Source organism: Arvicola amphibius, chromosome X, assembly GCF_903992535.2.
Source record: "Arvicola amphibius chromosome X, mArvAmp1.2, whole genome shotgun sequence".
Lineage (NCBI taxonomy): Eukaryota > Metazoa > Chordata > Mammalia > Rodentia > Cricetidae > Arvicola > Arvicola amphibius.
Window position 1 is genome coordinate 121,374,267 of NC_052065.1, and position 26,506 is coordinate 121,400,772.

A 26,506-nucleotide genomic window follows, 5' to 3' on the forward strand; every position below is an offset into this window, starting at 1 on the left:
AGAGAGAGTAATGAATTTTTTTATAGCACATTGTGAGCTAGCCAGGCATCATAATCCTAGCACTGAGGAGTCAGAGGCAGGAGGATCCTAAATTGAGGCCAGCCATGACTACCTGGTAACACTCTGTCTGCAGGGGATAAACACCCCGAGAGAAGCAGCATCATACTTGTAATTCTTGCACCTAGGAAGGAAAAGCAGAAGGATCGCTGCAAATGCAATGCTACCCTGGGCTAGATATAAAGTTCTAATCCAGCAGGAGCTTCATAGTGATACCGTGTCTCAAGAAAGCAAGTACAGCAGAAACGTTCAGTGTGCATTTTTGACTTGTACTAAATCCAATGGCATCACCAACGGTGGCACGTGCCTTACGCAGTGTGGCCAACCCAGCCCAAATTCTTACACTTATCTTAAGGAGCGCCTCACCAATGCACGTGACCAATTTAGAATGAACTGGAGTTGAGGATAGCTGAGCAAGGCTGCATGGTTTAAATAAAGAGGCACATTGTACTCAGTTGCCCTCAGAAACAGCCTGGATTAGAGTCAGCATTAAAAGCAAATTAGAGTGAGTGAGATTTAAAAAGAGAGACTTTACATTTTCAGTCAGGAAGATTGCAGTAATACAATTTACTAACAAAATGCATTCCTTTTCATAGAGCTGGTTCATACAACTCAACTCAGAAACAATGGGCTCCCGTTTTAGAAATTACATACTTTATTTTTTTTAAAAAAAATAGAGGCCATTGATTCTGATCCCCCCAACTGTGCTCAATTCAACAGGTTTATTACTTCCTTCCTGTGTGCAAGGGGGAGTTGCTTTATAGTCTCCACCAAAAACAAAAGATCATTCATTGAATTGTTTAACTTAACTGAAACAATAAGTGAGCATCTTTCTCTAGGTTGGGTATTACACTTTTTACATTTTGTGGTATTTTAATGTCACAATAAATACGTTCGTGTAAAAACACACGTAAACTAAACCCCTTTCATAGAGACGAACACGAGAAACTGGATCTATTCTTTCCTTATATTTGCCTAGTTGGTGTATAGACTAGAAAATAGCGGACAGCTTTCCTGAGTTCTCCCCTCTAAGAAGAATCTATCCAAGCTGGTTCTATTATTAGAGCACAAGATGGCAACTACAGAAGTTACCGTGGTTAACAACTAAAGAATCCAATCTCCTCTTTACAGCTGGATCCCCAAGTACATTTCTAGTCTTGCATTGCAATAAAGGAAACCATATGCAAATTGTTCTATCAGTTAAAAAAAATTGGATAGGTATGATGGCACAGACCTTTAACCCAAGCACTTGAGAGGCAGAGGCAGAGACAAGTAGATTTCCGTGAGCTCGGGGCCAGCCTGTTCTACAGAGTGACTTCCAGAACAGAGGGAAGTCCGGCTTAATAGATTCATAGCCTGTGTATGCGCTCAGAACAACTGCAAGACCAAAGTAGAGAAAGAGTGAGAGCTGCTGCAAGCCATTTTTAAAACTTGGATGATGCTCTGGATATTGTCTGAAACTCCAGTTAAGTATTCCAATCTGTGTTCCGTGGGTTACAGTGAGCTACAGTGTCCATGAAATATGAACTGTCTTCCTGTAGTCTCCCAAAGCAAATACGTTCTAGAAATGATTTTACACACATTGCATCCTACCCCAGACGTCAGTGATTGTTCTCGATGAGAATTTCAGTGACGGGGGAAAGACCCTTCAATTAGGAAAGACACTGACAATACTGAATGGCTTCACCTTTGCAGTGAATCACGGGAACCAGAGCCAAGCCTGCCACCACGATTCCTCTAAAAAGCCCAGAAACATTCAACTTTGTTTTGCTTTCTGGAAAAGGCCTGTGTTAAGTATTCCAAACCATGTGAGGGTTTCACCTTTGGCTTTTGCTCTTTAAGATGGTTTTCCAAAACCAGGCTGTCTCTGCCAAATAGAACATGGAGGTAAGATGCAAGATGGCTGGATGTTTCTGTTTCCCATTCAAATTTCATCCATGTCTAACTTTCCAGCATCGCTAATATAAAAGCACAGAACTCGGAGAGAGCCCACAGTTAATGCTTGCTCTACATCTAATCTGTTTAAATGTTACATTTTCAAGAGATCATCCAGCTCACTTATCAAATAGGATTATTTCAACATGACCAAGGGAGCTGCTGTTTTCATAATGCAGAACGACTTCTGAATAAGTCTACTAGAAGACAGCAAAATTCCAATTAGAAATGAGCTTTCAGTTCTGGGGGGTAAAGCTCATTTTGTAGAGTGCTTTCCTCGAATGCACAAAGCCCTAGGCGCAATGCTCAGCACCACATAAAATAGGCCTGGTAGCATGCACCTATAATCCCAGCACACAGGAGGTGGTAGCAGGAGGATTGGGAGTTCAAGGTCATCCTCTGCTATGTAGAGACTTTGAGGGCAATACATGAGACCCACTTGAAAGAAAGAAGAGAGGAGAGGAGAGGAGAGGAGAGGAGAGGAGAGGAGAGGAGAGGAGAGGAGAGGAGAGGAGAGGAGAGGAGAAAGGAAGGGATAGAGAAAAGGAGCTAGCATTGATTGAGTCTCTACTTGGTGCCAACTGCTTTTCTTGCTGTCTGTCACTAGCATTAAGGGTAACATATACCTCATCAGAGATCCTATGTACCGCTGCCACATAAAAGACTGTCATATCCATGTAAAGTAGCTAACCCAGGTCGGACTAAGTGCAAAGCTAAGCTAAAGCTCTTACCTCTTAATCACTGTGCTACTATACCATTTACACACACACACACACACACACACACACACACACACACACACACACACACACTTGCTTGCACAGGGGGCAGGGAGATGCATAAGAATGTGTGAAGCAGGATAGAAATGCAGACCAAGACAGGGCAAGAAGCAAATTCTAGTCACCAAGTCCCACATAGAGCATGCCTGGCCTCTCACTGAAAGGTTCTGTGTTTTAGGGGTCTATTTTATATGGTTTTTCACCCTTTTGCTGGTGTACCATTGATTTCATTTTTCTGTGTTTTGTACATACACACACACACACATTTTTGGCATCTCCATCATATCTACCCTGCAGCAGGCCCTCTTTCCCCTCTACCCCAGATGGCTACGCAGGCACTGTGTCCCAGTTTACCAAGGGCTTCCACATCCCTTCCCTCATCTCACCTCATCCAGCACTTCTCATCAGTTTGGGGTGAGCAGCCAGGTTACCCTTAATGCTCACATGCTTAGCTGAGTAAAAGCCATTTGTCTCGGAGCGGGAGACTGAAACAATGTCCTAGGAACAAAGCATGTAAGTCTCGGTGCAGAAATGGATTCCCTCCTTGGGCATTAAGGACTCCCCTGACTACGCAGCCATTCCACGGGACAATAATTTAGTTAGTGGATATTAGTGGGCACCTGTAATGAACCTTGCTCCATCCCGAGGACCAGGATCTGCTAGGAACCTTGCTCCAGCCCAAGGACTACAATTACAAGGATGAAGACTCTTTGGTCTCTGACGTAAGGACTTTGATAGATTAAAACATAAGCACACTGAGTGCTGGCGATTTCCCTGTAACCTCCATACAGATACAATGCAGGTGTGCGTGTCCATACACGCTAATAATCACAATGATAATAAACAAAGTAAAAAGTCTACAATAGTGTGTAAGGGATGATGGGGAAATATGTATAAATTACCTAACTCAGCAGTTCCCTCTCCTCCTGTCTCTGCCTCTTCCTCTCCCAGGCTTGCCCGAAACTCACTGTGTAGCCAGGCTTTTCTCCAACTCAACAGTGGACTCAGCAATTAACAATAGTTAAATAGCCGGGTGGTGGTGGCGGCGGCGGCACATGCCTTTAATCCCAGCACTCGGGAGGCAGAGGCAGGCAGATCTCTGTGAGCTCGAGACCAGCCTGGTCTACAAGAGCTAGTTCCAGGACAGACCCCAAAACTACAGAGAAACCCTTGTCTTGAAAAACTAAAAAAAAAAAAAAAAAAAGTTAAATAGTAGTACCTACAGCATACTAGTTCAAGTATAATGCTTAGTGGAAGACACTTTATGCAAACAACACTCTTTACCACCCAACCTATATACCAAACAAGGAAAAAAAGCACAGCAATCTATTCCCGTGGAGTCAGGTGGCGGTGCTCCTTGGCGAGCTATCATGCCTGGAAAGACACACAAGACTCTCGAAGCTACTGATAGTGTTCTGCTCCCTAAGCCAAGTGGAGATTATAGGGGTGTCATTTGTGGGGACTCATCAGCACAAACAACTAGAACGTTTTCAAGTTTTTAAAATTCTTCTCACTAAACTGACTGAAGCATTTAAAAAACACCAGTGCAAAGGCCTCATTGTAGAACAATCAAGTCAGAAGCTTTGGCCAATGAGATTCTAATAGTTGTGGTTTTTAAAGTACCCCCAGATGCTTCTAATGCATGGTCATGTCTGAAAACCAAGGATCTGAAAACGGCTCCCTGGTGGCCACAGTGTGGCCCGTGACAGAGGAAACGAGGTCTAGCTGACTATTCTGTGTCTGCTTTGCACCGCCAGGATGAGGCATGTGTATGGCTCTTCTCCAAACCTCAGTGTCCGCCACTGGGTAATGGGTGCAATGTCACCTACCTCGCAGGGTTATTGTGAGGATTAAATTAGATAATATACTTCGAGTAGCCAGCCCAAGGTGCAGGAGAAATGGCATTCAGCTGCTTTTCTTCCTTTGCATACAATCCCCTGACAATGGTGATGGACAAATGCATTGCTGTGAGTGAACCAAACACATGCCCTCTCAGTTTGCCTCCTGAAGAAGTTTCTAGACACCAAAATAATCCTCTATGAATGCTGTCAAATGAGGATTGGAAATTTCTAGGTTCTGGCTGCTCCCTGTACTCATCCCTTGCTATCCCAGAGTTGGACTAAAAAAGCGGAAGATCAGAGAGGTAAAAACAAATCCCAGACCCTGCCCTCACCCCTAATTACAGAGTGGACGCTATGCAAGCACAAGAGGCCAAACTGAGAGCTAGCAAGTGAACAATTGGTTCAGAAGCCATGGACCACCCAGACAATGTTCCAAACGAAACACTTTTGTACAAAGTGTTACCTTTTAGTGAAAACAAACAGCAAAATCTGGACAGGAAGCAGAAGCAGAGGGAGCCCCTTGAGTCTGCAGCTAGAAGCGCATGACTTGGCCAAACTTTTCTGTTTCTTTGTTAATCCAAAGCAATGCCTGTTTTCAAATGCCCTTTATAAAGCTACGGTGAGTTGGAGCTCAAATAAGTGGAAAGCATTCCAAAAAAGCAAAAAAGAAAGAAAAAGAAAGGAAAAGAAAGTTAAGCACCATAGAAATGTAAGGCGAGATTATTAGTTGGCCATTTATTGTACTCAAAAGTTCGGTCATCCTTCAGCAAGTCACATGGAAACAGCCCCTCTCTTGTTTCAACAGCTCCAAGCATACCCTGGGCCACATGGGCCTGGAGTTTGCTTATGTAAGAAGGGACTGCAGCATTGCCTGGCATGGAGCATAATATTTTGCTTAAGAGAAAGCTGCTGAAGTCCAAGGGCAGGCCCAGGCCTTACATTTTTGGACAGAGGTACTCTCAGTGGTGGAGCACTGAACTGTGGCCGGAGCAAATGATGTCATCGGAGATCCTCTTACCACCGTCAATGTCAAAATTAAGATAGGAAGTTCAAGGACAAACGGGATTTTTCCAGGCAAATATAAGTCAGAAAAGCAGCCTAGACCTCAAAATCTTGCCTTGAAAATCAATACCTTAAAAACTTAAACACCAACTGAGATTCATCCTGTTCTGCGTGGCTGTTTTGGTTCACGGGAAGCTTTTACTGAAAAACGTAGTTTCATAGCAAAATATATTCTTTGAGTATATTTTTACTCCCACTACGCATTAAGAAAAGAAGGAAAAAAAATGATGTGAGTCACTCCTACATCCAAAAACAATTACAAAACCAAACTAAAAATATAAGATATTAAGAAGAAAGATATTTGAGACAGAGATAAACTTGAGGGCTCTCTACTCCAGAACTAAGAAATGAAATAGCTGGGATACCTGTTGGGTCCTTCAATGACGGAAAATGAAAACTCGCAATCAACTACAGCTACTTTGGAATACCAGGTAGAGCCTATCCGAAAACCACTTCTGTGACAGACCTGTGTTAAACATTCCCCAAAGCATGGCTCGCTCCAGCTAGGGAGAGCATCAAATTAATATCAGAAAACGGTACCGTTGTCTCTTTGCTCTGGTTCAGAGGAGAAGACAGAATCCAGTCTGCTACAAACCTTGCGGCCGAAGCTGGACAACACACCCCTAAGTTTGGCGCGTCCTTTCCCTGTGCCCTGACTCCCGCCCCGGCTCTGGGTACCCAGGGGCTCCGTGCACCAAGGAGAGGCCCTGGCAGAGAACAGACCGGCGGCAGCTGGGGCTGCAGACCTAGGCGGTCAATCCTGGAGGAAGGGCGGCTCCTCCCCTGGCTACCCCAGCCCCCCAGCACCAAGCCCTCAACATTCCCCTCCCCCTGACCCCTTGCCCCCCAGGCAAGTCACCTGGCTTGGTTCGCTTGTCCTCCTGCTGCTCTCTCTCTCCAACCTCCTCCTTGGAAGTGGCTCGCCCTTCCGAGTCACGGGGCCGCCGAGCGCCGCCAGCCTGTGCCAAGGCTGCGGGAAGCGCAGTCCCCAGATGGAGCTGGGACCCTGCCCCGCACGGCTGCCACCAGGACGAAACTGGAGAGCCTGCTGGTATGGCCGGCAGGGAGGGGCGGCTGCAACTTTGCTCCTGGACGCGTGATGAGGGGGCGCCCGTCTCCAAACTCCTTGCCGAGCTTCCGAGCTTCCCAGGGAAAGGATTTTATGTATTTATGTATTTATTTATTTATTTTAATGAAGAGGGAAGTCAGATTCTTGCCCTCAAGTTCTCTCTCTAGAGCTCGGATCGCGGACTGCGGGAGGCGTGCCCCTATCGGGTGGCCACAGGAGGGGAGCGGGTGGCCTGTGGGAGACTGGCCGAAGGGTTTCTCCAGACCCAGTTCTGCTGCCTGGAGCCAGAACCCGTGAGGGAGAGAAGCCTGGAGAGACCGGGCCAGCAGCGGGGAAGCGATGACCCGGACCTGGATCGCAGAAGTAGGAACTGGAAGTGACAGCGGCGCAGGGCAGAGCAGCAGCAGCAACAGCAGCAGCAGTGGTGGTGGCTGTGGTGGCAGCAGTCTCAACACCCCAGTAGCCGGGGAAGGAGCAAAAGCCGCGGTGTGAGGGCTGCAGCTACACTGCGCATGCTGCTGCCACCCAGTTCCCAAGATCAGGGCTACCAGGGCTTGGGGTCATTGCCAAAACCCCCAGCTGGGGATGCTGGAGTCAAGGACTAGCCATTCCTAGTTAGTGGACTACTTTCCTTCCTCATCCCAGGGATGTAACTTGGGACCTGTAATTTGCATGGTGACCCACCGAGACATCCTCCGACCCTTTCCTTCAAGCAGAGAAGCACTTAGTGGTCCTTCACACCCATCTCTTCCCAGAACAGACCCCCAAATCTGAAGACAGACTTTTCAAAGAGACACATGCTAGGCAAGTGGTCTACCCCTGAACTCCTTCTAAGTTTAGAGACGGGGGCCTCCTCTCTGACCCAGAATGGACTGGAACTCACATCCTCCTGTCTCAGTCTATGGAGTAGTTGAGATGTGAGCTACAGTGTACATCTTGAAGCTCAATTTGTATAGAAAGACAGCATAGCCAGTAACAGATTAGGTCAGCCCAAGCAGTGGAACTCTATTAGGACTGCCACATTGGCTCAACTAGTAAAGGAGAAAGGGTGCCGAACCCCTTTGTAGTCTTCCTACTAGTCAAACTGAGTGGAAGCTTTGCCTGGTGGAGATGGCGCAACCACGACCCATTCTCTCATGTCTAAGCAGGCTTCCTGGCTGGGTGTGGCAGCGCACGCCTTTAATCCCAATACTCTCAAGAGGCAGAGTCAGATGGATCTCTGTGAGTCCGAGGCCAGTCTGGTCTTCATAGTAAGTTGCAGGCCAGCCAGGGCTACATAGTGAGAGAGGCCTAGGGAGAGGAAGTATGAGTTCACACAAGCAACCCCGCCAGGACTTGAAGAAGTTCTTTGTGCCATTAGTTAGGGGTGTGGCCTATTTCTACTTTCCTAGAGCAAGAACATGGTAGATTTCCTTTTAACTCATGAGCATTGGTAAAGCTGCCTTACTTTAGGACTGCTTCCCTGCAGAACAGTCCCTGGGAAGGGGCCATCCCACAAGCCTCATTTTAGGGACAGCACCCATGCTTCTATGGTGACAAGGCAGATGGAGAACAAGGGAGTGGGGCAGAGAAAAGCCAGACTGCTACCAGCTGATACTGGAAGGATGGAAAGAAGGAAGAAAGGAAGGAAGGAATGAAGGAGAGAGAGAAAGAGAGAGAGAGAGAGAGAGAGAGAGACTATTTGAATCACATATCCATTCAATAACCCTTCATGAACAAAGATTTTCTTCTTTTACAAAGTAAGCTGGGTACAGAAGGAGAAGACATGTCTATTTCTGCAGAATAGAGACGGGAAGGTGTCCTAGGCAGGGCACCGTGGGAGAAAATGATGGAGGAAAAGGATCTACTGGGAATAAAGGAAAAGTCCCCGGGCGAGAGATTCCACAGACCAGTATTCACACAGCCATTGCCAAGCAATACAGCCAGAAAAGTACCACGCCGGCCACTCTAAAATGATCAGCCCCTGTTCACGTTGTTGACTGACTTCCTGGTTTCATTACTGACTTAACCTAAAAATAAGGATCATTTTCATATGTTCTGTGTGATTTTGACTTGACTGAATATCCTCCCTGCCTTTTCCATCCTTTGAGAAAACAAAAACGATGGATTTAGTTTACAAAGAAGAAACAGAAATGAACGATAAAGGAGTGACAGCATGTCCAAATTCATTTGGGATCGGGAGATACAAATTATAGCAAAAAAGAAATACTATTTCATCCATCACTTTGGCAAACTTTAAGATAAATAATGCGCAGCCTTGACAGGGACACTAGGAAGAAAACACTTTCAGTGCTTTTAGTAGAAATGTAAGTTGGTGGAGCATTTTTGTGGGAGAATTTGACATTATCTATTAAAATCTGACACTGTAATTCATTTCTGTGATGAAAGATTCTTCAAGAATAATCACAAATGCACACAAAATTCTAGGTACATACACAACATAACTCACTGGGATTTATCACAGGAATGAAAGATGGATGTAATATGTGAGTATCAATCAATGTAATGTATCACTATTGTAAAGAGCCTAAATTAATGATCATCTCCACAGAAGCATAAAATGCACAAAGGAAACTGGGGTGGGCATGGTGCCTCAGTTGGTAAAATGCCACACAAGCACAAGGAACTGGGTTCAAATCAGACACAACAGTACATGTCTGTAATCTTAGTGCTCCTATGGCAAGACGGGCAGTGAAGACAGAAGAAGAATCCCCAGAAACTCCATGTAAGGTTGGCCTGCAGTATGCAGCATTGGACATTAAAGAGACTCAAAATAACAAGGGGTGGGCAAGGTACACCATCTAAGGTTTTCCTCTGACCTCCATATGAAAACCTCGACTCACATACACAAATATGCTCACAACATAGCATACACACAGGGGCATATACATGTAGCTGAGGATGACCCTGAACTCAGAGCCTCCTACCACCACCTCCCAAGGCCAACTGATCCAGTCTGGATCATCATCTTTTATAATAAAAAAAACTTGACAAACTAGTATTTTAAGGACATTTCCTCAATACTAAAGTTCATTTATAAGAAATAACCAGCTGAAAAAAAGAAGACTACACAGCTAACATTGTACCTACTGGGGAAAGACTAACACCTCTGGAAGCTAAAAAGCAAAACAAGGCACTTGCTTCTCCCACTTCTACTCAATACGTACTAGAGGTTATAGCCTGATAAAGTAGCACAGAAAAGGAAGAATCACAAATATCCCCATTCATAGAAGACAGAAGCTTGTATATCAGAAATCATATGAACTCCAGCGAGAAACTATTAGAACTTGAAAATAAAATGTAAAAAGTTGAAAGATAAAAAATAAATGTTAAAAGTTAATTTTTTTCTATGCACTAGCAAGAAATGTTCCAAAGCCAATTAAGAAGACAATAGACAATTCTGAGCAGGGTGTGGGGGTGCACAGAGGGGGAACAGAAAGACCAGTGTTCAAGGTCATTCATTCTCAACTATTGTGAGTTTGAGGCCAGCCTGAGCTATGTGAGACCACGTCTCAAAAAAAAGAGCAGAGAAGAAAAGAAATGAAATTCAAAAAGTGGTGTGTGTGTGTGTGTGTGTGTGTGTGTGTGTGCGCGCGCGCGCGCGCTGGAGAGATGAGTCACAAGTTAGGAGCACTTCCTGCTCTTGCAGAGGACCTGGGTTTAGTTCCTAACACCCAAATCAAGTAGCTCACAACTACTCTAGTTCCAGGGGTTCCAATGTCCTTTTCTGGGCTCTGCAGACACCAATATGCATGTGATATACATACAGAGAGGCAGGTGAGCACACACACACTCACACATACACACACACACAATTGGATTTCAGATAGGGTCTCACTATGTAGCAGTCACTGATCTGAAACCCACAGGGATCTAACTCCCTCTGCCTTCTAAATGTGGGATGAAAGGTGCATACCACCATGATGGCACAAATAATTTTTTTAAAAAAATTCACATATAATAGTATCTAAAAGTGTATCCCCATACTTAGAGGAAGAGGCAGGAGGTTCAGGAATTCAGGGTTAGCCTTAGCTACATAGCTACATAATTTAAGGTCAGCCTAGGTTGCATGAGACCTTATTTCAAATAAAAAAAAAGTATGAAATACTTGGTGCAAAAAAATTGAATCAAAGTGGTATAAGTCACATATGCTAAAAACCATAAAAACAAGATAGAAATGAAAGATGTCAGTGCGTGGAGAGATAACCATGTTCACAGATTCAAAGACCTGGTTACTAAAAGAACACATTTTTTTCAAAGTGTCTGCAAGTTCAACACAGTCCCTGCCAGGGTCTTAGCTGGCTATTTTTAAAAAATGGAAACAGACATGGTGGCACCCATCTGTAATTCCAACAGTCAGGAGGCAGAGGCAGAAAGAAATATTTGTTGCAAGTTCAAGGCTAGCCTCCTCTACAATAGCAAGTTCCAGGTCAGCCGGGACTTTACAATGAAAGTCTGCCTCAAAAATAAATAAGTAGATGGGTGAATGGAGATAGATAGATAGATAGATAGATAGATAGATAGATAGATAGATAGATAGATAGATAGATAGACAGACAGAAAGACAGACAGACAGACAGAGATGAATAAATAAATAGAAAATACAGGCAGGAGATGATATAAAACTCATGCGCACATTCGACATCTGGAGTATTCTGAAATGATTTTGAAACTAAGAACAAGTTGGACGACTCATACTTTTTGACTTCAAAAGCTATTACAAAGCTACATTAATCAGCTAAAGGGAAGAAAAGTAGTCTTTTCAATAACAGATAATTATAAAACTGCATGTCCACATCCAGAAAATTCAACTTGGGGCCAGTGAAATGTTCCCGTGGGTAAAGTCCCTTGTTGCCAAGCCTGAGTTCAATCTCTAAAACTGACACAGTAGAAGGAAAGAACCTCGATTTGCGATAACATTCTTAGAGGAAAACACAACTATTCATGACCTTTGATTATGCAAGTGTATCTCAGATGACGCTAAAAGTCAATGTAAAAAAAAAAAAGATGAGAGCTGTCTGTTTTGCTAGTGGGTGAAAATGTTCGGTGGGGAAGCATGATAATCTGAATTGGATGTCCAGAACCCAATGACTCAGTGGTTAAGAGCAGTGGCTTGTCTTGCAGAGGACCTGGATTCAAATTCCTACACCCACATGGTGGTTTATAACCCTCCGTAACTACAGTTCCAAGGGATCTGACACTTTCTTCTATAGCCATGAGCAGCAGGCATGCAAATGATGCACAGACATACAAGCAGGCAAACCACCCATACACATGAAATACGTTTTAATTGAAAAATAAAAGCCAGATGCCTCGGTGCACATCTGTCATTTCCACAGAGGGAGATGAGAAACAAAGATGCGAAAACTGCTGGGAAGCTCTCAGGTGAGCTCGCCCAGAGGACACACCGCAACAGCAGAAATGACACCCACCCTGTCTCAACGAGGCAGAAGGAATAATTGCTGAAAGATGATCTCTGAACTACACACACACACACACACACACACACACACACTGCGGCTGACACACACACACTGTGGCTGACACACACACACTGTGGCTGACACACACACACACTGTGGCTGACACACACACACACTGTGGCTGACACACACACGCGCGAGCACACACACATGCACACACTGTGGCTGACACACACGTGCGAGCACACACACATACACACACTGTGGCTGACACACACGCGCACGGGCACACACACATGTACACATATACATGCACATGCAAAAATAAAAAATCTGACTTCATCAAAAATTTTTTTTAAAAAGCCTAAAAGGATAGCACGAAAGTTGGAGGGAGTTTTTGTTTCCCAGATTTCTCTGTTGTTAGCTATATGAACCACTAGAAACCCTAAACCCTTAGATCCACAGTCAACAGAAGATGGACGGCATCTGGAGAGACCCAGTGATCACCAACCTATAATGTAGTCCCCCATACCTGTGACCCCAGTACTCAGCCCCCACCTCCCTGGCTCAGCGTTACAATCTTCCAAACTGACTGATTCAAACTGGCAGCCTTTCTTCAGATAAATGATAGTAAATGATAGGGCACTCTGGGAAACCGGCAAGCCCTCTTCTTGCTTTTCATACATTTAGAGCTTTATAAAGTTAGCTCAGCTCCACCAGACATGCTCCGTGCCTCCCACTGTTGCCGGAGATGGAGATCTCTCTCTCTCTCTCTCTCTCTCTCTCTCTCTCTCTCTCTCTCTCTCTCTCTCTCTCTCCCCCACCCCCAGCCATGACCTTTGTGAATACTTCTCTACTCTACAGGTCTGTTTTTCAGCTGCTGGGAAGCTTGGGGACTGGACTGGCCACATACCTGGCTGCTCCATGCCTTCCAGCTCAGCTTTCAGTCTCATTCCTTCTGGGGTGATTGTATGTGCCTTCTCTGAGGGCTCTGTGAGTGACTCAACGTGGCTCAGTTTTGTGCATGACAGTACAAAGAGCACTGAGTCACAAGGTATCAGTGGGCCGTAAGACTAGTGTTTAGACGCAATGATACGTTAAGAGCTGTAGATCCTTTCCATCGACCCTTAAAATAGTTCTCTGCAACGAAGCCCATCACATGGAATGCTACCTTTAAAAAATAATTTTAAAACCTTCTGCAATCAGGCTGGAGAGATGGCACAGCAGTTAAGAGCCCTGGCTGCTCTAGTAGAGGACCTGGGTTCGATTTCCAGCATGCACGTGGCAGCTAGCAACCATCTGCAACTCCAGTTCCGGGGATCTGAAGGAAGGTTCTAACATATAGGGCTAGGGAGATGGCTCAGTGGGTAGAGTGCTGGCTACACAAACAAGAGGACCAACGTTGGGGTCCCCAGCCCTCACGTAAAAGCTGAGCATGTAAGCAGCTGCCATCATCCTGATGCGGTGCTGGGTGGGTGAGGGGCCTGTTTATCCGAAACAGCAAGCTAAAGGTTCAGTGAGGGGGGTAAAGGGGGAGGAGGAGGGGGAGAGGGAGAGAGGGAGGGAGGGAGGGAGGGAGAGAGAGAGAGAGAGAGAGAGAGAGAGAGAGAGAGAGAGAGAGAGAGAGAGAGAGAGAACTTTCTAAAAACCAACTGTTTTTAAAATGGTTTAGGTAAACTGGAAAGAAATAGAAGAAGACACCAGCTTTGACCTCTATTCTACACTTGTACCCCACACATGCAAGAGGAGGATCCCATCCCTGCACCACAGAAACAACATGGAGCACAAACAGTAACTTGGCACACACAGAAGTATTGCACTCTTTTTCAGCAATACAATGTATGCATGCATTAGGGTTCCTCATGCAACGTAGTTTAATGTGGCTTGTGGTTTTTCTTTTGCTTTTCATTGAATCCAGGACCTTGTGCAAAAGAAAAACCCCAAGCCACATTATTATTGTTCCTTACTAAGACCCTCTGCTGTAACCTGTGACTTGCGTTTTTTCCCCATTAATAAGGAAGCACACCCACAAAAAGCTTGCTCACCTGAAGAGAAGCTACATTCAAAAGTCATCATTGTTGTATTTTGTTGTTTTGTAATTTTTTTATTCTTTCCTTTTTGCTTCTGTTCTTTCTTTTTTGCTGTTTTTGAGAAAGAGTTTCATGCAGCCCAGACTGGCCCCAAACTTAAATGTATAGCCAAGGATGACCTTGAACTTCTGATCTTCCTGCCTCCTCCACCTTAATGTTGTAGATTATAGGTGTGTGTCATCGAGCCCAGTTAGTGATTTTGCTTTGATTAGAATCGGATTCTGAAAGACACACACTAGCAACGCACCACTGGGGATCACTCGTCTCAACTCTGGTTTCTCTGAGGGGCTACCTCTGTTTATCTTTGTGGCTACTGGCAGTGAAAATTAATCACATACTTCTTACGGACATGTGTTATTAACAGAACAGAAAATTGAAAGGCAAGGCAGGTTAGCTTACTTCCACTTGAAGAGTTGCACATCCTTTCAGGAAGTCATTGATATTGTTGATACAGTCGTCTTCAGTTTGGGGCTCCAGACAATACTAGAGAAAGAGTCAAATGTCACTTAGAGATTGCTAAGCCATGACAAACGATCATCATCCTTTGCAGATAACTAGATAGGGTCGGCTTTTGAAGGCTCAGGACAGCCCTGCTCTCCATCCAGGAAGAGAATTAGCCACTGAAGGAAGTGATGCAAACGCCCAAACGGTTGGTTTTTGTTTCAAATGTCTGCAAGCCGTTTCTACTTAAAAAGGTTTCCTCATACCTTCAAGTCAGTTGTGGGGAGAGCAAACCAGAGAGACTAAGATATATTTATCATATGTTAAATATATATATATATATATATATATATTTAAATTTACTTCCTGCTTTCATTCAAGAAGGCCACCCTGATTACTTCCCTCTACTCCCCATAATAATTTGTTGATATTATATTTCACTTTGGCTGGACACTATATTTTATCATGTCACTCTGCCTCTTATCAATTAACAGTTTAATCACTGTTTCTCAAGTTTAAGAAATTATAAGTAAACACTCATTCAATAAAAATAGAACTGATTCCAAGAGGCAAAAGAAGCCTTACTTACAGCCACATTCCACCGCGACCTTGATAAAAAAAAAAAAAAAAAGACCCCTAAGAACGCCAGTGCCACAAAAGTGGCTTCTTCAGAAGTCATCCACTGTCATAGCATGGGCTTTTAACCTCAAAAATCTTGGAATTTTCTTGAGCAAAGTTTAGTTTCACTTTGAATGCTCACTGCATTCACTGCAACACACTTGGTTTCTCTCTGGGTTTTGTGAGTTCTATGTAGCATTGACTTCTGTGAGTAGAGCTCTTCATTGGCTCTTGTTTTAAAGAAACAAAGTCTTCATCATTTTTTAGGCAAACTCTCAAACACTAGAAATATCTACTCCAAATTATTTCATTGTTCCACAGACACATGTACCCAAAGTTCGAACCATGTCCGAAGTGCCCAGGGAAGTTTAACATGCATCTCCACAACACAGCGAACTCGTATATGATAAGCGTGTCCTCCCATCCCGGACTGCCGGTGGTGTAACAGGTTTTTAGTAAGGTAACATTTGGGGGCCAACTCCTGAAGGATAACATTTCATTTTCTGACCTTTTTAAAGCACAGGGACAGTAAGAAAGAATGCCTGGCTTTTAGAAAGATATTGAAGTAGGGGATTCCCATGACCCGGCAGTAGAAAAAAAAAAAATCTCAAGAATATTATTGCTGCTCCGTGGTGGAAGGCAGTCCCAAAGACACTGCAAAACGACCTTACCTTCTCCACCGAACCAGGCAGGAGTCTGTTGATGAGTTTGCACAACACCACCCCATTTTTCAGCGAGGACTTCAGGAACTCCTCTGGATCACAGATGGTCTTTTTGGGAGACTCTAAAACTCCCAAAGATATAAGCCATGTCACAACGCGTTCTTCTGGATTCATGACTGGGGCTCGTACTCTCTGAACAGCTCTCCGGGGCAGCTGCGAGGACTAAGCCACATCCGTGATTGCATCTGCTGCTGTCTTCCTTTTTATGAGCTCCCTTCTGGTGCTTGCAGGGCAAAGGTTTAAGGCAACTTTTCTTTAACTACAGTGGAACGTGGGATTTCTAAACCACAGAGATCATACTCAAAGATATGGGAAGGGATGATAACGAATGGACAAACTCCTGGGATGACATCGCTGGTGGTTTTTTTAAAAAACCTGCAAAACAAATTCTTTAGGTTTTTTTTTTTTTTTTAAGGGAGGAACACACACTACAGCGAGAAGCTGTAGGAAAGGAAGTGAAGAGGATGCTGGGGAGGCAGAAAAGTAAGCAAGTGCTTGTGGAACCCAGAGTGAGCCAGCACTTCGGAGAACCTTGGAAATGAGACGTGCACGGGGCAGACTGGGAAACACTGTCAATACAATCTAGCTCCAGTGAAAAATCTGGCTTCTGTCAGGAGGAAGATACCAACTGCCTCTTAGGTCAGACAGCTCCGAGCCTCGTGGGGAGCTGTGCTGGTAAAACAGAGCTCAAAGACTTAGGTGGGTTGAGAAAATTCCTCCCAGAAATGGCCAGATGTCCTCAGACAATCTTAAAGAAATTTTGTGTGTCACGATCATTCCTTCCTTACAAAACACGTGAAGTCACACGGTGACAACTTGCCAAGCAAATGAAGATTGTCCCTGCTGTCAGCCATCACCGCGTATAAGCAGAAGCTGGAAGAATGGCATTTTACTTTGTAGCCAAAAAAGCTATGTTTAGGGAAATAGGCTAAGGATAACATCTGCCATCCTGTTTACTTGCATTCTTTAGCAATTCTTTTTCTGGACCTGGTTCCACTCCACAGTCCAGCTGCAGTACCCTTAGCACAGACTCAGACACAGTCACAGAAAATCAGGGAAATATGCTTGGAGACAGAGCACTTGAGAACAAAAGAGCGCTTGTCCTCTGTCTACACTACAGACTGAAAAAGCTACTTTCTCTATCAACAAACGCTCTCCCTTGAAAACGGTGACCTGAAAACAAGCCTTGGCCATGAATCCAGAACTATTCGACTTTGCCTTACCATAGATTTATCTGTAGCATGACCAAGAGGGGCGCGTTATTCTCAAACATTTTTGGCACCAGGGAAAATAGTCATATTATAGAGAAACTTCTGGCAAAATTTAATTGCCTAGCTCTCTGTTGGAGAGCACGGGGCATTCATCAACAGGATCTCTCCTTACATATGGGAGGCAGCCAGTTAATCATAGCTGTTTCCTGCTCAGCCTCACAGGCCTTTCTTGTCGCCCCTCCTCCTGCTTTTTGATGGTGATAGCGATAGGGATAGCTCCCTGTAGCTGAGGCTGGCTTGGAATTCCTGATCCTTCTTCCTTCATCTCCCAAGTGCTGGGGTTATAGGCATGCGGCACTATACCCAGTTTACGGGGTGCTTGGGATTGATCCTAGGACTCTGTGGGTGCTGACAAGCACTCCACCAACTAAGCTATAGCCTCAGGCCAATTTAATAATTTTGACATTCTCAGGCTATTTGGTTATAATCACATACAGTGTAGATGGGTGGGTCTCAACCTGTGGGGCACAACCCTTTTGGGGGTCAAATGACCCTTTCACAGGGGTCGATATTAGATATACTGTTTATTGGATATTTACATTACAATTCATAAGAGTAACAAAATTACAGTTAGGAAATAGCAATGAAAATCAGTTCATCGTTGGGGTCACCACAACACGAGGAAGTGTATTAAAGGGTCGCAGCGTTAGGGAGTTTGAGAACCACCGACCTAGATGAAGTTTTTCTGTCAGTCTCAAAAGTGGGCCTGCGCCTTTCCAACTGCTTCTTTGCTTCCTGTTCTCCACATCCCAGGCACCCGGCCATCTGCTTTCAGCCCCTTTATATTAGCTTGTATCTTCAAGGACCTCGCATAGAGGAATTGTACAGTATGCTAGTGCTACTGCTGGCCGTTACTCTGGAACAGGTGTTTCCAGGTTCTTGCTTTCTCAATCAAAGAACTGAAATAAAGGCTCCCATATATCGTGAAAGTAGCAAGCAAATATTATTCAAAGCGAAGCAACAGTGTTCAGATCAGAAGAAGCACATTATCAAGACTGAGAGCAGCCAAAAGGTGAAAGATATTCAAGGGTACCTGATTGTCAGGCGGTATCAAAGTGTTGCTAAAGCAGGAATATGTGCGGCCTAAAGCAGGCGGGGGGGGGGGGGGGGGGGGGGGGGGGGAGCGGGGGGAGGGCCCTGGGTGGCCAACATGTTGCTGGATGCACTGCTAGCAAAGGGAGGTGCAAATAGCCCAAGCCAAGTAGAGTCTTGTGTTTCCCAGTCGTTCCCTACGCTTGCCTGCCCTGGTACTTTGCTTTCTGTAGTTTTCCTATCACCAACATTTTGAGATGCAGTGATGACGTTGGGTCTATCCATAGTTCTATAATGAAGAGTTTACTTCTGTGTTTGTAGCTTGTTATACTTATAAGTAACATAAAAATAGTCAATCCAAATTTTAATTGGATTTGACCCATGGCCAAATCTATGTAATGGAAATAAACAGAAGCCATTTGTTGATAAGTTTACTACTTCCTCAACATGACCCATTTCAACACAGTTTTGTATGTCACTTGGACAGCATCACAATTGCTCAGGCGAATTTTACTCCATGGGCAAACAAAAGCTGGCAATATTATCGAGGTATTATTTATATTTTAGGATGACAAGCAAAGCCTGAATCATTTCAGGAATATAGTTTAGCCCCAAACAGGCTCATGGCCAGTGTCGCCTAGATGGAAATCTGCCTTGTTTCGATTTTGTCTTGTTGCGACAAGATTTCACTGTATGTATGCTTAGCCTAGAACTCAGTAATGTATGCCAGGGGGGGGCTTCAACCTCCTGGCAATCTTCCTGCCCCAGTCACTTTAGTGGAGGATAGATGTGCCCCATCACTCCAAGCTTTTTACATTTAGTTATAGCAGATTATTATAAGTAATAAAGGAAAGGCGAAGAGGGCCACACGACAGCACATCAAAGCAAAAAGCAATCATTGTTAACACTGACATTTGAAAGCTAGACAGGTTACAGATTAATGTCAGGGCGGGCAAACTTCTATGTGAAGTGACTAACCATAGAACCATAGAGCCCAGGCTGTCTTGGGAAGCAAAAAGGATTTTGTTCTTGGGAACAAGAAAGGAACTGATGAGCTGGGAAATAAGGTGATGGCAGATACCGGAGGTCACAAGAACAGAACAGATCTCCCAGAAGGGCACAAGGGTAAAAAACAAGCTTGGTGTCACACCCTCGGCTTCACTGAATCTATACCTCCTGAAAGGTTGGCCTCCCTCCTCCCGTCCTAATGAATCCTCCAGGAGACCCCGTTAGCTAGTTTTGTTTTTAGGCTTCCAGTGACATCCTGCTTTATAGAAAAACATCTTCAGAGGGGCCGGACATGATGGTACAAGCTTACGATTCCAGCACTTGGGAGCTAGAAGATGAGGAAATCCAGGGTCATTCTTGCCTGCACAGCGAGTTTGAGACCAGCATGGGTTATGTGAAGCCCTTTACCAAAAAAAAAAGAGAGAGAGAGAGAGAGAGAGATAAAACCCTTCAAAGGCTTCCCGTTGCCTAAAGCAGTGATGGACAGGCAAGAATGTGCATGATGATAACCTTCTGGTTGCAGCAGAGAAAAGGGATGAGGGTAGGATTGGAGTTGAAATAGGTAGCATATGTGAACATCCACGAAAACTGGCTGCTGGGGAAACTGGGACCTGTCATAGAATTTTCTTCACTTTCATGCATTCGAAATATGCACAATTGGTTTATTATTTTAACCACAAATCTGTTGAGGCACTTGTTAAAACAAAGACCTGGTGGAGTTATGCCCAGATAGTCTCGTTCAGAAACCCTGCAGTCGAGTCCTCCGCTTGCCCTGGATGTGGGCACATCAAGGTTAAGCTTGAAGAAACAGCCTCGCTTCTGAGCTTCTCCTCTACTCCCGGCCCTGGCAAGAAGAGCTGGTTGGTTTTAATATCCACAAGAAGAATCCAATGTCATGTCCACAATCAACGTCATGTCCTCAGTTCTCTGACTGTCTCTGACTCAGGCTGCCTTTATGCCTGTTCTCTCTGCAAACGGACCTGGGTTTTTAAAATAACTTTCTGCGTTGCCAGCTGGCATGGTGTTAAGTGTTATCACTGAGGGAGGAATGAGGACTAGTGCAGCGACAAGGGTTTTCACTTCCTGTTTCCTCACTCTACAGGTTTGTGCTGGGCCCCCAGTTTTCTTCACACTCGCCTTCTCTGAGGCATGGTGGGGAGCAGCTTTCCTTGACCTTACCCTTGAGTGGTTCTGGAGCTAAGGGTCTCTGAGGAGGCACCTCCCACAGTGAGTAAGCACCACAGAGGAACGCATTTTTCAGGAGGCTGCAGACCACAGTGGTCCATCCACCCAATACCACTGACTCAGTATAGTTCAAGGTCTCTAAGAAGGCCTGGCTCTCAGCTACGGGTTGAGAGGAGGTTATCACAGTCCTAGCGGCGTTGGATGTGGCACATTGATGTTTAGCCTATCTACTACTCTGCACTAGGCTGCTAGTCCTACATTCTCTGAGTTCCCTTTCCTTCTTTAGTACAGTATATACACTTTACGTCTAGCCAGTCCTTCAGCACCCGAATTCTCTACACTTCCATTACCGTTAGCTTCTTACATTTGTAGCCTACCTTAGCCTCAAAACTGTAAAGTGAATCAGTTTAAGCTCAATAAGGATGGAGAAGTCTTACAGTAATTTGAAAAGGAAAAGTTCAACGTTAAGTATCAGCAGCCAAAACCAGGCACGGTGGCACATGCCTTTAATCTCAGCACTCAGGGGGCAGAGGCAGGTGATCTCTGTGAGTTCAAGTCTACATAGAGAGTTTCAGGACAACCAGAGCTACATAGTGAGATCCTGTCTCAAAAAAAAAAAAACAAATAAATAAAGGCCAGAGGGACTGAGAAGATGACCGAGTGTTTGCTGTACAAACCCGAGGACCCGAGTTCCCAGTGCTGGGATAATACAGGCAGCCACCATACCTACCCTTATTTTTTTCCTTTTTGAGACAAGGTCTCACATAGTCAGGCTAGACTTAAACTCTACCTCCGGAGTCCTGGGATTGCCGGAGGTATGCACCACACCTGGCTGTTAATTCTTTGTATGTGCGGTATGCGTGCATGTGCACATAATTACACCTCTCCTTGTGGAGGCCAGAGTTGGACTTCATATAGCAATCTCTAGCCATCCCCACATTAATTTTTAAGACAAAGGCTCTTAATTAAACCTGGAGCCCCTTGGTTTGACAAAACCAGCTAACCAGTAAGACCCAGAAACTGTGTCTCCAGTCTCCAGGAGCTAGGGTTACAGGCTGTCCTGGTTTGTCTCTCTGTTGCTGTGAGGTAGCATGACCAAAAACAAGTGGGGGAGGAAAAGGTTTTATTACATATATCCCAGGTTTGAGTCCATCATGAAGGAAAGGCAGGACAGAAACTCAAAGCAGGAATGGTAGCAAATTGGACCATAGAGGAACACTGCTTACTAGCTTGCTTCCAAAGCATTGCTCAGTCTGTTTTCTTATACAGCCCAAGACTACCCTCCCAGCAGTAGGCTGACCCCTCCCACATTCACTTATTAACGCAAAAAGTGCCATCAACAGACAGGCCCCCAGACCAATGTGACAGAGGCAATTTCTCAGTTGAGGTTCCCTCTTTCCAAAACGACAACAATGAGAAACCCAGCCCACAGTCACAAGGCAGCACAGGAAGCTTCTCTGCAGGTACTGGGGATCTGAATTCAGGTTGTCACACTTACACATAGAAAACTTTTCCCAGTGAACCATCCCCTTAGTCTCTCTGACTACTCATTATGCTAAACTTTTCAAATTACTGTAAGGTGTCTTCAACCTGATTGCGTCTAAACAGATTTTCTTCATTATCTCCAAAGAACACCCACTCTCCGCTTTAGCAAACTAATTGCAAGGTTATACCCTGTACCTTGTTATCACAGAAAATGCTCTGCTTCCTGAATCATGAATTGAAGTATTTTTTTCTATCTCCCACTCTAATTCCCTGACCTTGTACAGACTTCCAAATAATTTCCTATAGTGACTGTATACATCTGCATCCCTACAAAGACGCTAGGATTTATTATTAACCACTTGATAGTTCATAGTTCTAAATGTTTGCTTATGCCCATACACATGGACAAGGGAGGTGGTGAATGGGGGGGGGGGGAAGAATGGAGACAGAAAGAAATGAAAACTTGGATGATGGTACATGTCTAGCTAGAATCATAGTCCTTGAGAGCTGAGGCAAGGTGAATAGATCATTTGAGCTCGGGAGTTCAAGACCTGGGCAACATAATAAAATTTCATCTTAAAAGAAAAGAAAAGAAGAGAAAAGAAAAGAAAAGAAAAGAAAAAGAAAAAGAAAACCAAGCCAACAACATTAAAACAACTCACAGAGTGGGATAAAAGTATTTCCATATTTGCAAATCGTGTATCTATGATAAAGAACTTGTATGTAGACTTGTAAAGAACCCATAACTCAATAATGTGACGATGGAAAGTAAGTAAATAGACATTTCTCCAAGCACAATATGCACAAATCCAATAAGCACATGAAAAGATGTTCAATGTCTTCAGCAACCAGAGAATTAGAAATCAAACCCCAACAGGATTCCACTTCACAAGCATTAGGATGGCTGTAATCAAAAAGGCAGATGAGCTGGACATGGTAGCATATGCCTTCAATCCCAGAACTATGGAGAAAGAAACAGGAGCAACAGGAGTGAAAGTTCACCCTCAGCTACATATTGAGTTCAAAGCCAACCTGGGCTACATGAAACTGTGACTCATAATAACCAAGAAACAAATAGAAAATAAATATCCATCACATGAATACTGGATAAACTATTACAATACGGTTTCTAATCACGTGAATGAATAAAATACTGATAAATGTTATATCTCAGATAAACCTTTAAAATACTATACTATATGAAAGAAGTTGGGCACATGATCACATATTGTAATTCCAGTCACATGAACTACTGGAAATAAACAAATCCTGGTGCAGGAGAATTATCTGTATTCTGTCAATTATATTTTAAATAAATGCTGAATGGCTGATAGCCAGGCAGGAAGTATAGGCGGGGAAACCAGACAGGAAGAAAAGGTGGGGCAATGAGAACAGGAGTATTCTGGGAAGAAGGAAGCTCTTTCCTCAGTTCTTCCCAGATCACCCAAGAAGCAGGATGTGACCTGCCTCACTGAAAAAGGTACTGAGCCATGTGGCTAACATAGATAAGAATAATGGGTTAATATAAGCTACAAGAACTAATAAGAAGTCTGAGCTAATGGACCAATCAGTTTATAAGTTATGGAGACCTCTATGTGATTTTCTTTGGGGGCCAAATGGCTGTGGGAACTGGGTAGGACAGAAACCCCAATAAGCAGGCCCCACATATTACAAAATCCAACACCACAAAATAGAGCAGTGATTTTTTTTTCCAGCATTGAGGCAATGGTTGAGGGAAAAGGATTAGTGACTGCTAATGGGGATGACTGGGTTGCAGGGAGGGGTTACAAGAATGGTCTGGAAGGGGAGGGAGAGGAAAGAAGGGGAGTGAGAGAAAATATATAGCTTGATAAAACAATAAAAACAAAAGAAAAAAAGAACTCTAACATTGGCATGGTGATGGCTGCACAACTCTATGACTATATAGATAGCTACTGAACCATACACTCTTTAGAGTTCAATTTTGTCAAAGCACCATGTTTGCATCACGGTCAGCAGGAAAAAGGAAAAAGAACAAACCTTACCAGGCACCAGGGTTAAAGGAATGCTATGACGAGCTTCTTCGCACCCACTACAAAAATTCAACTGGCCCATCTGTCATGTTTTATTTGCCTATGTAAATGCAATGACTCTTCTTATTTTTATTACATTTATTTATGTTTTTTGAGACAAGATCTCAATGTAGCTCCCCGTTAGTATCATACTCAATATGTAACCAAAGGCCAGCCTTGAACCCCTAATCTTCCAGCCTCCACTTTTCAGGTGCTCAGATTATAGACCTCTCTCACCATGTCCATCTTTGAATTCTGTTGTCTTTCTTTTTATTATTTGTGTATTTGTACGTGTGTGTGTGTCCCAGAGCACAACTTCTAATAGTTGATTCTTTCCTTTCACCATTGGCTCAGACTTTGTGCAGTAAGTGTTTTTACCAGCTGAGCCACCTACCCAAACCTTGATCATTTTTCTACATCTCGGAATAAGTAAGACTGAACACAGCTTTTTCTTGGCCACACAACTGAGACACTGCCACAGAGTCGGGGCAGGAGGGAGAGGGAAAGAAAGATGATGTCAACCCCTCCTAAAAGAAAGAAATGCAACCAGGAAAATAGCCAATTAAAAATATCAGCCATATTGGTTACTTCCCACAATCTGATGGTAAGGTGCTATTGCTGAAGACATTTATTTACGTCATTGAACGTGAAGAAGTCAAGATGGCACCTAACACGAAGCTTCACCCCTATTGACTAACATTAATGTTACTGGAAGGTACTTTGCATGCTACCAGACTAGAAAGGAAATCATCAATATTGCCCATCTACAAACCCTGTAACCTACAACAACTACTTCCCTGTAAGACATACTGTTACAATAGTGGCGTAAATGCTATGAGAGTGACCAACCACTTTTTAAAATTAGGTTTAAGGCCCACTCCATGAAATAGAACCCATACCTGATACAGCTAAAGTGACCAAGAACCTGAGACTAGATAGGCTGTGAACCTAGGGGAAACCTGATACTATTGTTCTGCTAATGGAATATAGCAATACAATGGCTCCTACTGACATATTGCTATACCCATAGGTCAGTGCCTCAGTCAACCCACGTCAGAGAAGCGTCTCTTGCAGTAGATGACAATTAACACCGAAACCAACAACTGGACTTTAGAGCACTCAGTCCTCAATGGGATGCCTTTATCAAATCCCTTACCTCAGGACTCGAGGACCTATGCGGAAGAGCCATAAAGATAAAGGGAAAATGAACACAAAGTCCCAGGCCTAACTAAGAAGAGATTTGCAATGATACCTGCCGGGAAATGGAAAATCAGTTTTTCTAATGCAGTGGCCCTGGGTATATCAGCCACACTCCAGGGCAGGCCTAGGAGCAGTTAGCCAACCCAGAACAGACTCATGGCAATTTTTTGGTTGCTTTTGTTGGTTTTTTTGTTTGCTTTTCACTTTTAGTTTCATTTTGTTTCATTTTGCCATTTTTTTTGTCTTAAAGGTCTCTTTGTTTTCATTTTCATTTTTGTAGGTTTATTTTTGAAAAGGGACAGAGACAGACAGACAGACAGACAGACAGACAGAGGAGAAAGAGAGAAAATAAAATTGGGTGGGTAGGGAGGTAAGGAGGTTCTGGGTGGAGTTAGGGTAGGGGAAAATATAATCAAAATATCAAAATATATTGTATGAAAAAGAAAATTTAAAGACCATCCAGGTAATTACAGGCTTACACCTCTAATCCATGCACCTAGGAGGCTGAACTAGGGGCAGCAAATGAATTCAATTAATCCCAGCCTGGACTAAACAAGATAGTAGGCTGGAGACCATCCAGGGCTACATACGGCAACATTATCTAAAAAACAAAACCCACTAAACACAGCCAGGTGTGGCAGCTGACACCTGTAACACCCCTCTACCCCACACGCAGATGGATCACCACAAATTGGAGGCTCACCGGTTTTACATGGTGAGCTCCAGGCTAGCCTGGACTAAAAGAATGAGCCTTTGTTTCAAAAAAAAAAAAAGGGTTGGATTTATTACCATAAAATTATAATTTACAAAAGAAGTTTAGGCCTCATCTAAATTAAAAATGCTTGCTCCATAAAATCCCATTTCAGGATAATGGAAAGTCAGCCAGGAATAAAATATCCCAAGCCACCTACCTAAGAAGAATTTGTAAATTCTTCCAACTCCTTCAGCAGGGGAAGGAAATGAATTCACCTGTTCAGAGTGGCCAACTCTTAGAATCTCAGCACTAAAGAGACCAAAGCAGGAGGACTACCAGGGCTTCAAAACCAACCTGAACTGCATAGTAAGTTCCAAGCTGGATTGAGCTACGGTAGTGAGACATGTCTCACCCCTCCCCAACCTCAAGGCAACAGTAAACGGACAAAATACTTGAATAAACAGTTAGTGAAAAGGGATGCCTATATATAAAATACATGCATGAAAAGAGTCATAGCTTAGGTAGTCACAGGAGAAATGACAA

The 26,506-nt window shown here is 43.9% G+C and overlaps 1 protein-coding gene across 1 annotated transcript in view; it reads right to left on the reverse strand.

The window, feature by feature from the left end:
• Arhgef6 (Rac/Cdc42 guanine nucleotide exchange factor 6) overlaps nt 1-16,222 on the reverse strand; it is a 119,982-nt gene extending 103,760 nt beyond the window's left edge. Inside the window, 3 exon segments of the mRNA XM_038317173.1 lie at nt 14,656-14,739; nt 15,987-16,183; nt 16,186-16,222. Coding sequence (XP_038173101.1) covers nt 14,656-14,739; nt 15,987-16,183; nt 16,186-16,222 — 318 coding nt within the window.
• Nucleotides 16,223-26,506: the final 10,284 nt, after the last annotated feature.